Source organism: Culex pipiens, chromosome 3 (genome assembly GCF_016801865.2).
Source record: "Culex pipiens pallens isolate TS chromosome 3, TS_CPP_V2, whole genome shotgun sequence".
NCBI classification, from domain to species: domain Eukaryota; kingdom Metazoa; phylum Arthropoda; class Insecta; order Diptera; family Culicidae; genus Culex; species Culex pipiens.
The window spans coordinates 126690879-126702586 of NC_068939.1; the positions used below are offsets into that span (position 1 = coordinate 126690879).

The 11708-nt window shown below is 36.7% G+C and overlaps 1 protein-coding gene across 1 annotated transcript; it reads left to right on the forward strand.

The window, feature by feature from the left end:
* Nucleotides 1-9121: 9121 nt before the first annotated feature.
* LOC120414425 (proclotting enzyme-like) lies at nt 9122-11337 on the forward strand. Its single transcript, XM_039575605.2, has 4 exons — nt 9122-9506; nt 9906-10084; nt 10141-10277; nt 10335-11337. The coding sequence occupies exons 1-4, from the start codon at nt 9404-9406 to the stop codon at nt 11236-11238; spliced, it is 1323 nt and encodes a 440-aa protein (XP_039431539.1). The 5' UTR covers nt 9122-9403; the 3' UTR covers nt 11239-11337.
* Nucleotides 11338-11708: the final 371 nt, after the last annotated feature.

The window sequence follows — 11708 nt, forward strand, 5'->3', positions numbered from 1 at the left end:
ACAGAACAAACAGAACAAACAGAACAAACAGAACAAACAGAACAAACAGAACAAGTGGAACGAACAGAACAAACAGAACAAACATATCAAACAGATAAAACAGAACAAACAGAACAAACAGAACAAACGGAACGAACAGAACAAACAGAACAAACAGAACAAACAGAACAAACAGAACAAACAGAACAAACAGAACAAACAGAACAAACAGAACAAACAGAACAAACAGAACAAACAGAACAAACAGAACAAACAGAACAAACAGAACAAACAGAACAAACAGAACAAACAGAACAAACAGAACAAACAGAACAAACAGAACAAACAGAATAAAAAGAATAAACAGAATATACAGAACAAACAGAATAATCAGAATAAACAGATTCAGAATCAGAATAAACAGAATAAACAGAACAAACAGAAAAAACAGAACAAACAGAACTAACAGAACAAACAGAACAAACAGAACAAACAGAACAAACAGAACAAACGGAACGAACAGAACAAACAGAACAAGCAGAACAAACAGAACAAACAGAACAAACAGCACAAAATAACTTCAAAAAGAACAAAGTAAAAGACAGAGAGTTGTTCACATCGTAAGAGTAAGATTTATTACTGAATTACGATTTATTTTGAAGTCTTGTAATTTACATTTTTTTTTGTTTAATCTTCCCCATTTTCCATTCGGTCGATTTTCTATCCAAAAATTCCCTTCCTCTCAACTCGACAGCTGTTGAGCTGTAAATTACACACCAAACAACAAGCTTCCTGATAAACTTGTTTGGCACCTGTTTTAATTTGATTTCCCATCAAAGTCGTAACACTTTGTGTAACTTTTTCTCCAGCAAATGGAATTTTCTCAGGTTAACCCTTTTCAACATGCAATAGCGCTCACTCCAAGTGATTTTTGATACCCGCGGCTTCGAGTGGTACTTTTCACGGGGTCATGGCACCTGTCAACTGGTCCATTTCGCGGTGTGATGCCGAAGGTTACCTCTAGCAAAGGCCCAAGTAACATTGTAGTCCTTTGCGTGCATCGCGTTTTACCATGTAAGCAAAACTTTTCAAATTATTGAAATGCCAGCCGGGTTGGGGGGCTTTGAGAAACTGTTGAAAAAATTTCTACAAATGAAAATAAGCAGTTTTTAACAAAATTAAGAGTATTGTAGTAATATTCAACTTTGAACAAAAATGACGAAAAAAAAAATGATTGATTTTTCACAGTCAAAACGATTTACTAGTCACAGTGCTTGGATGAGCAGGAACGGGAGATGTTCTGACAACCGTTCCGAAGGCATGCTATGGAGTTATTATTTTTTCACTCTGGCAGACAAGAAGATTGCACTTTGCACGTCAAAAGTTACCCGCAACTGTAGCAAACATGGTTTTGCTTATGGTTGTTTATTCTGAAGGAGCAAATAATTGCGCATTAGCTTACCTTGTGTTGGAATGTAAATTCGTAGGTTATAGTACACCCGGAAAACCAAACACATGTTGTTCAGTGTAATATTTTGATTTACGGTTTTAACGGTTCGGTAAATTATGAAAGTAGCATGCATTATTTTTTTAAATAACGCTGTACAAAATATTATTATGAGAAATTGTGCAAAATGCGCAATATACAAAAATTGCTTTGTTTTTTTTTTTAATTATTGTCGGAAAGAGTTGTGCGTTTTTTTGTAATTGTTCTGATAAAGCCGTTGCAAATATATTTAAAAGTTTGTGTGCCACCCTCCTCCACTTAAAATCGCCTCGAGAAGTCAGGGAGCAAAACAGTTTTTTTTCGAAAATCTCCAAAATTTTAAGGAAAATCGAAATCTAATCTACTGAATTCTTAAAACGGTCTACATTTCTCTACCAAAAATAACAGAATCGAAAAGTAATACTTTTCGATACAATGACTTAAAATTTATACTTTTCAGCTCAAAAATGGAAACTGAAAAGTTCAATTTTTCAATATTGTTTAGATTTGAATGATGAAATTGCACAAAATGTTCATACCAGTTCTGAAAAGTAGAAATGGGTGCTGAAAAGTTGAACTTTTTAGAACGGTTCTATCCCCTTTCTCAGAATCCCATTCCCGAGTATTCCATTCCTCAGAATGTCATCCCCCAGAATGGTCCATTTCCTAGAAACTTTTATTACGAATGAACTTTTTTTTCAAAAAGTGATCAGTTTTTTAGTGTGAAGTGTTCAGATTTCGCCTTTATTGTGATAACTGCTAACAAAAGTTTTATTTTTCCTTCCTTAAAGGCAGGAAAACTCTCTAGACTTGTGATAATGGCTGACAAAAGTTTAATTTTCCCTTTGAAGCTGAATTTTCCCTTCTTTACAGAAGAAAACTCTCTTCACTGTTGTAACTGCGGACACAAATTGAAATTTATCTTTAAAGTTGAATTTTGCCTTCTTTAAAGAAGGGACAACCTCCTTGATTTGTGATAACTGCAGCATGCTGACACAAGTTGAATTTTCCTTTAGCAGTTAGTAAGAGAGTTTTCCCTTCTTAAAGAATGGAAAAAATCAATTAGTGTCAGCAGTTATCACAAGTTACGATATCTTCTTTAATGCGATTCTAATATTGAATTAATGTTGAAAATATAATATCATTATGCCAATTGAGAAAGTTATGTTATGCCAAACGGCGTAAAAAGTTCATTTATAGAGCAGGATTATAGCCTTACCTCAGTGAGGAAGGCAAAAAGGGTCACACCACAATATTCCTCTAATCGGTCGCAGTGGTATCATGGCTCAATTAAAGAAAATAAAAACTTCTTCTTAGATGTTATATTACATCAATTTATATGGAATTAATATGACATGAAAAGATTTGAATTAACATATGGGTAATTCTCTACCAACTCACACGAAATCGGGAAAAGTTGCCCCGACCCCTCTTCGATTTGCGTGAAACTTTGTCCTAAGGGGTAACTTTTGTCCCTGATCACGAAACCGAGGTCCGTTTTTTGATATCTCGTGACGGAGGGGCGGTACGACCCCTTCCATTTTTGAACATGCGAAAAAATGAGGTGTTTTTCAATAATTTGCAGCCTGAAACGGTGATGAGATAGAAATTTGGTGTCAAAGGGACTTTTATGTAAAATTAGACGCCCGATTTGATGGCGTACTCAGAATTCCGAAAAAACGTATTTTTCATCGAAAAAAACACTAAAAAAGTTTTAAAAATTCTCCCATTTTCCGTTACTCGACTGTAAAAAATTTTGGAACACGTCATTTTATGGGAAATTTAATGTACTTTTCGAATCTACATTGTCCCAGAAGGGTCATTTTTTCATTTAGAACAAAATTTTTCATTTTAAAATTTCGTGTTTTTTCTAACTTTGCAGGGTTATTTTTTAGAGTGTAACAATGTTTTACAAAGTTGTAGAGCAGACAATTACAAAAATTTTGATATATAGACATAAGGGGTTTGCTAATAAACATCACGAGTTATCGCGATTTTACGAAAAAAAGTTTTGAAAAAGTTACTTTTTGCGTTTCTCTTTGTTTCGTCGTCCGTGTCTGTCGCGGGTGACCATGAACGGCCATGATCGATGACGACCAACTTTTTCAAAACTTTTTTTCGTAGAATCGCGATAACTCGTGATGTTTATTAGCAAACCCCTTATGTCTATATATCAAAATTTTTGTAATTGTCTGCTCTACAACTTTGTGGAACATTATTACACTCTAAAAAATAACCTTGCAAAGTTAGAAAAAACACGAAATTTTAAAATGAAAAATTTTGTTCTAGATGAAAAAATGACCCTTCTGGGACAATGTAGATTCGAAAAGTACATTAAATTTCCCATAAAATTACATGTTCCAAAATTTTTTACAGTCGAGTAACGGAAAATGGGAGAATTTTTAAAACTTTTTTAGTGTTTTTTTCGATGAAAAATACGTTTTTTCGGAATTCTGAGTACGCCATCAAATCGGGCGTCTAATTTTACATAAAAGTCCCTTTGACACCAAATTTCTATCTCATCACCGTTTCAGGCTGCAAATTATTGAAAAACACCTCTTTTTTCACATGTTCAAAAATGGAAGGGGTCGTACCGCCCCTCCGTCACGAGATATCAAAAAACGGACCTCGGATTCGTGATCAGGGACAAAAGTTACCCCTTAGGACAAAGTTTCACGCAAATCGAAGAGGGGTCGGGGCAACTGCTGTGTGAGTTGGCGGAGAATTACCCGTATGTAAAAAAATGCTCTTTTTAGTCGGATGCAAAATGGGTCTACATTCTCAGATTTTGATTTTTTATGCACTGTGCAAGTCCGTTCTAGATCAATGGAAATTAAAAATGTATAAATAAATGTTCAGCTTTTAATCAGCTATTTTCAATTTGTTGGTTTCCACGTCAAACCAACGGGATCCAAATGAAAAGTGCTTCGATTTTGGTCATAATTGACCTCCCGAGCATGGGTAAATAACAAGGGAAATGCGTAAAAATACCTTTCTCTGGTTTCAATACCAAATTTTGGTATTCCTGGACCCTTTAAAATTTGTCTTAAGAATTATGCAAGAGCAAAATGTGCTATCATACCAATTAAAGGTATTGTTTTGATATGGCAAAATTGCAGAATTTGTCAATGGTCGAACACCACATATTGGTATTCTTTTGGTATTGCAGTGTTTTATCAAATTCATCTGAAACTATGGGAAAATTTTGACCAATTTTGACAAAATAATTAATTTTGCGCTAAAATGATGTCTCAAAGCGAATGCTATCTTCATCATCCCGGTACGAGAATCGAACTCACGACCACTGAATTGGAAACCCAGCACGCCGTTAGTCGAAACTCATCCCCTACCGGTAAGTATTCCCAGTGAGCAGATTTGCTCTTTGAAGGGATCTGACTTTGCCGAGCCAGACAGGAATCGAACCCACCACCTTCCGCTTACAAGGCGCTTTCATTGAAAACCGGAAATTTCAAACTTGATTTTAAACATTTTTGATATACCCCCTGAAGAAATGACTTGAAATTGTGGAAAATTTTCTAAGTCAGGATGGCACATTTTGGTATTAAAGTGTTTTATCAAATTCCTCTGAATCTATGGGAAAATTTTGAATAATTTTGATGAGATAATTAATTTTGCGCTAAAATGACTTGAAGCCCAAAAATGTTAAAGCTGATTTTCATTTTTTTTTATATACCCACTTAGATTTTTTTTTAAACGTTGGAATTTCTCTAAGTTGGGATAACCAAAAACTTTGAAAAACGAGTTAATTGACAGATTATAGAATTTTGGTGAATTTCAATCCAGTTTCATTTTAATAACACTTATTTTTCAATCTTGTTAATTTTTAGAATCTTCAAGAACTTCAATGACAAATGCATTCGATGTGGTGAAGAATATCACTAAGAACAACATGGAATCATCAGGTGAGTAGATTTGGCTGTTGCCTACGGATCATTTCCTTTTTTTCTCTAACTGCAACTGTTGCACTAAAAATGGTATGAAAATAACAAATTTTGGTATTTCTTGTGCAAATACCAGCGACCAAAATGTGCTCTTGGTTGCCCAGTAATAGATGGTAAAATACCATGAAATCATACCAAAATCATGTATTTGGAAGACCACAGGAATACCAAAATCTGTTTTTCCAAGGGCGCGGGAATACCTAAAAATTAAACCATGGCAATACGAAGTTTTGGTATTCAAGCAATGTTCAAAAATCCAGAAGACCTCAACTTGGTATTGGAATGGTTTTAGTTTGAGGTATTTTTTTACCCTTGGAATAACACGGTTTGGTATTGTTGTGCCCTTCCACATACTAGACTTTGGTATGATTTCATGGTATTTTACCATCTATTACCGACACCGGACACCGTGGAGATTTTCCCATGTCCCCTTAAAAAAAGAGGAGCATCAACACTTTCCGTCAATCCCTTTTATGTCCCTGGTGCGCGGTAGGATAGGAGCGGCCGGCAATGGACGGCTTTCTTGGTGTGGAGAATCTGGTTCAGGTGGAGTTGGTTCTATTCCCAATTATCAATTCCTAGGCAACTTGGGCTTAGACAATCATCACATAACATGGCGAAATCCAGTCTGCAATCCGCTAAAATCACCGTCTCCTAAGGAAGCAAAGTGACTTAAAGAAATCATAGTCGAAAGAAGCTTAGGGGAAAGTGGGGCAAGACGACCATATGGGGCAAGAAGAACAATTGCTCGTACGGCAGTAATTTTTACAATTTTGATTATTTCCAGTATGAGGAATTGTTGCTAGCAATGCAATTAGCTGATTCTACTACCACATAACCGCCAAAACGACGTAAACGCCACGGGGCATAAGATTTAGTGAAGTTTTTTTCAAAACCTTTGTTTTCTTATAATATTTGGAAAGTGCAAAATAAGACTTAGGGTTCGTTTTAAGGCTCATTTTATCAAAACGCTATTTTTCCTAGATCAGTAGTGTCCCTACCAATGACATGCACCTATTACGAAGTATGATTTATTTTTTGGTTATTTTTGTTGAGAGCTTTTAAAAAATCTTGTTCAGGTGGGGCAAGTGTACCATATGGATTTTTAGTATGGAAAAAAAATACGAATTGCTGCAACAACATATTTTATTGGGAAATAAATACTTGATAGTACTTAAAAATTGATAAACAATTGTTAAAAAAAAATGTCCATACAAAATAAAGTGATATTATGAAAATTAACTATTTATCATCTAAGCAATATTTTTTCGTAAAAACGATAAAATTCTTAGTAAAATATTATTATTTAATCTAAAAACGGAAGAAACCTTTCAAATACATTCTAATCTGATGAATCTAAGTGATAACAGCTCAATTGTTAGCAAATTAACGTGTTTTTTCATGCAATGTTTATCTTGCCCCAACGGGTTGTTCGTCTTGCCCCACTAGTTGAGTAGAACGTACGGAAAATCAAAAATTTTAAAATCAATTTTTTACATTAAAAAACTGGATTTTTCAAAAACTTTTTCTTACAAAGTCTTAGTCAAGACCTAGAAAAAGATGATTATAATAAAATCCGACAGATTTTTTAACTTTTTAAAGGGTTATAACTAGGGTTAGTGAAATTTCACGATTTGGCGGACAGCGTGAAATCCGCGAAATTTGGCTTTTTCCGCGAAATCCCGTGAAATTTTATGTTTGAGTGAAACTGTAATGATTATTCTCAAAATATTTTATCAAATTTGAATAGGGATAAAAATAATCTTAAGAACTACTGTAGAATTAAGCGAGTGAACCCTATATTACTAATATAGGGTAAGTGAATTTTGACGATCTCGTGAAATTCTTGAAATTTAAAAATTTTCTCTTAACCTCTCATCCATAAAGACTTTTTAAGTAAATTTCATAAGTATTCAATTGAAAAGCTTGATATGAACCATTTGAAGAATTGTTCAGATTTTTCAGTTTTTAAGAAAGTAACTAAATTTAATAATATTTTCATTCGCTGTTATAAAACATTTATTACTTTTTTATTTGAAAGGCATAATTTCAAAAAAAAAATTAAAGAATCAAGCATTGTTTTATTCAAAATAAAATTAAGAATATTTATATCTTTCAAATAAATCACCTTTTAAAAACATTTCAGATTTTTTTCTGAGGCCTGTTTAATTTTTACGACTTTGGATTATTTAGGTTGATGATTCTCGTAAAAGTAAAAAACACCTTTTTTGTTTTCTGTTCTAATTTTGATTTAAAATTAAGATTTCTTTACAAATTTTATTATTTTTGTTTATTGATTTTAAATTTATTTTTTGAAAAGAGAGATGAAAACCATAAAAAATTTAAATGGGCTAAATATCGCAGAAAATTCAAACTATTTTACTCATTTTTGCTAGACAATATTTTAAAATTTAGCTTTGTTATGGAATTTAATATAATGTAAACTGATAAAACAGAAGCAAGTGATGGAAAACTTTCAAGCTTTATTAGTCGAATATTAAAAAAGCAATTCAATAAATGAGAATACGCATTCCCTACATTTTGTTTTAAAATATAAATAGTGCCCATCCATCAACCAGGTGGAAACTTTTTTGAAAACTGTGTTTGAACGTGACACAAAAAAATCTCTCAATTTTCAGAAAAGTTTCCTCCTGGTGAAGATTTTTTAGTTTATTTTTATGCTTCATTATGTATGAAACATAAAAAGCGTTTTCTGTGATTAAAATACAGATTTTCAGAATTATTTTAACATTTTTCACGTTCCGCGAAATTTGCGTGAAATTTTGTGTTTTGAAATTGAGGTTTCCGTGAAATTTGCTATTTTCGAGCGTGAAAAATCACTAAGCCTAGTTATAACGAGCATTTCCTTAGCTTGTTACACTTGCCCCACTTTCTCCTACTTGTTGCTTGTTGGATTCAAACAAGACAAGTCGGGAGCCAACGAAAACCAATAACTAAAAAAGACAAGAAGCATATCATTCACGTGATGCTGAGATGAGATGATGCTGTAGAATCAACGGTCTCTTGCAGTGTCGCCAAAAAATGAACGGATGATTGGCTCTCACTAATCATTTTTGATTCATTCTTTAGCTTCAGCTGTCAACTGTCAATTAGGGAGTAGCACCTCATTTGATCACCAACCATGCTCACGATCAATTAAGATTTTATCACATTTAACTTTATGTTCGGTATGAAATTCTTTAAGGGAATTGAAATTTTTATAATTGGTTTAAAATTTAACGTACTATTTTTCATTTTTTTAAATAAGTTTCGTTACTTAAAGTCAACATAAATTAATGCACATAACTACATATCACTCAATTTTTATCACAAATGCTCCAATTTTAGTGATTCCTTCTGCAAAATTCCACCACTTTTTACGCTCGTACGAGACTTGCTTATCAATTAGCAGCCCAAACCCCACTTGCACTTTCGCCACCGCCGCCGCTGCTGATTCATCAAGAATTCACTCTTCGTAAGATCGTTTCGTTTCGTGGGTGAATGAATTTCTCAACTTAATCAAGTTCACACTTGTACGCGTCTTCACTCAAGTTCGATCGTTACAAGCAAACGGGCAACCTTGAACTAGTTTTAATGAGTTGATTTATGTATTTATTTATTTTTTGTTTAAGGGGAACTCCACAGCTCATCAGTGAGTTCTAACAATCATTTGTATAATTTTGTCAAATTTTGTCCCCATTTTGCATGGCGGCGGTCCGCGGAAGGTCGGCCTGATATGGGCTATTTGCAAAACTGAAGCAAAGTCGGAGAACTTCGAAGTGGAGCAAAAGTTCGCGATAAGGCGACTCCATCTGAGCGGTGGTTCAGTTCGGAGTGATGCGTTGAGCGGTGAAGATCGTTTGGGGTGTGAATGGTGCCAAAATATTTAGTTTTTTTTTTCTGTTAGACAGGTGCTAATGATATCTAGCTAGTGAAAGTGACAGAATAGTTTGAAAAGTGGAATTGTGGTTCCAAGATGGTGATTGGCAGAAGGTTTGGTTGGTGGTTGATCGTAGGGTTTTGCCTGCTGGAAGCTGCAACCGGCTTGATTGAGGAAAGCAACGGAAGTGACGAGAAAAGTAAGTGTAGCAGTTTGATAAGAGCCGGCAAAAATATACTTGCTGAAAAATAAGTGCATATCGCGATAAATGGTGTAATTCAGAATGCTAAAAAATATAATAAAACCTTCAATATCTTCTGAGAGATCGCTCTTTTAATCATTTTTTATAAAAATAACAGAAAATAATATTTAAAAAGTTTTTGAAGAATAATTTTTGAGAGTGTGACAATTTATTACAAGGGTAATTCTTTGATAACTCACAAAGCAGTTACTCAAACCTATCTTCGATTTTCGTGGAAACCCAAGGTCCAAGTTTTTTCCTTTTTGCCTTCCTCGCCTTACTGAGGAAAGGCTATAAAATCACTCGAAAAATGAACTTATTAATTTGACCTCAACTACAACTTCTTTCTGCTTCCAGATTTCTCCGACCTCGACGGCAATCACCTCGACCAACAAAACTTCACCGCGGTAAAGTTCTTGAAACCCTCCTCCCCGCGAAGGCAACCCTTCCGCGTGGTCCAAGCCGAACGCGAAAAGAAACATCTGGACCTGAACCTGGTGCGCAAGAAGCGCTTCATCGGCAATCTGCTGAATCCAGTAAGTTAACAAAACTTTCATCAATTTTAGATAATTTCAAATTGAACTTGTTTCAGACGAAGAAAACCTTCCAAAACTGCACAACCCCGTCGGGAGTCAAGGGTCACTGCAAACGCTACCAGCACTGCCAGCAGCTCGACCCCAAGGAGCACATCTGGAAGATCCTCGGCCAACTCTGCGTCATTGAGAACATGTGAGTTCAAACAGTATGACCGAAAACACTTAAATATGTTGACGAATTCACTTCCAGTGCCATCGGCGTTTGCTGTCCGGATGCGTTGACGGAGGGAACCGGTCCGGAGTTTAGCGCCCGGTTGCCTGCGCTCGGGGACGACGGGTACGATCCGGTGGACGGATTGGATGGAACGAACAACATCGAGTCGCGTGACGGTATCGATCGGCCCGAGGAACGCGGCTGTGGCATTTCGACGAAGCAGTTGCCCAAGATATCCGGAGGTCGTCCGGCCGATCCGGGCGAGTGGCCCTGGATGGCAGCACTGATTGCGAACCTCGGCCAGCAGTCGTTCTGCGGTGGGGTGTTGATCACCGATCGTCACGTGCTGACGGCCGCCCACTGCGTGCTGAACCTGAAGATCAACCAGTTTCTGGTGAGGTTGGGAGAGTACGACTTCACGCGGTATAATGAGACCAGGTCGCGGGACTTTCGGGTGACGGAGATCCGCTCCCACGCGGACTTTGATCCGGTTAGCTACGAGAATGACATTGCGATCTTGAAGCTGTTCCGGCCGTCGTTCTTCAACTCGTACATCTGGCCAATCTGCATGCCCCCGTTGGACGACCTGTGGGACGGCTATCGGGCGGTGGTCGTCGGCTGGGGCACTCAGTTCTTCGGTGGGCCACACTCGCGCGTGCTCATGGAGGTTGCCATTCCAATTTGGTCCAACCGGGACTGCCAGGACGTGTACATCAACCGGATCTACGAGACGAGCATCTGCGCCGGGGACTACCAGGGCGGTAAGGACTCGTGCCAGGGCGACAGCGGAGGCCCGTTGATGGTGCAGCTGCCAAACAAGCGCTGGGTCACAGTCGGAATCGTGTCCTGGGGAATTCGCTGTGGTGAGGCGAACCATCCGGGAATCTACACCCGGGTCGGGTCGTACGTGCAGTGGATCATCGAAAATGCCGTGTTTTGAGCGTAATTAGAAAGCTTATCTTGCTACCAAAAGTGGTGCAAAAGTGAACTCATACCAATGACTATAAGAAATAAACAAATCGATTAGTAGTAACCCTAACCTTAATCGCAGTCAATCAATCTGGTGCAATTGTGAAATTACTTTTCGAATGGATGGATGGGTTTGCGTGTGGGACCTCCTCCAAATTGCTTTTTTCTACGATTGCAATAAAGATCAAATTATTCCGTTTTAAAACGACCTTCACCCTGTATGTGGCAAGAATGTGATGGGACAAATATCACCAACTATCTTTTTGCCTTCCTCACCTTACTGAGGAAAGGCTATAAAATCACTCGAAAAATAAAATTCTCAATTTGACCTCCTAAACCCACTTTCACATATACATATCGACTTAGAATCAAGTTCTGAGCAAATGTCTTTGTGGACGTTTGTAGGTATGTGTCACTCGATTATCTCCAGACCGGTAAAAC

Bases quoted from the DNA above. Each gene is read 5' to 3' on its own strand.
- LOC120414425 (XM_039575605.2), top strand. From the start codon at position 9,404: ATGGTGATTGGCAGAAGGTTTGGTTGGTGGTTGATCGTAGGGTTTTGC. The intron at 9,507-9,905 runs GTAAGTGTAGCA...TTCTGCTTCCAG, and splicing joins CAACGGAAGTGACGAGAAAA to ATTTCTCCGACCTCGACGGC. The intron at 10,085-10,140 runs GTAAGTTAACAA...AACTTGTTTCAG, and splicing joins TCGGCAATCTGCTGAATCCA to ACGAAGAAAACCTTCCAAAA.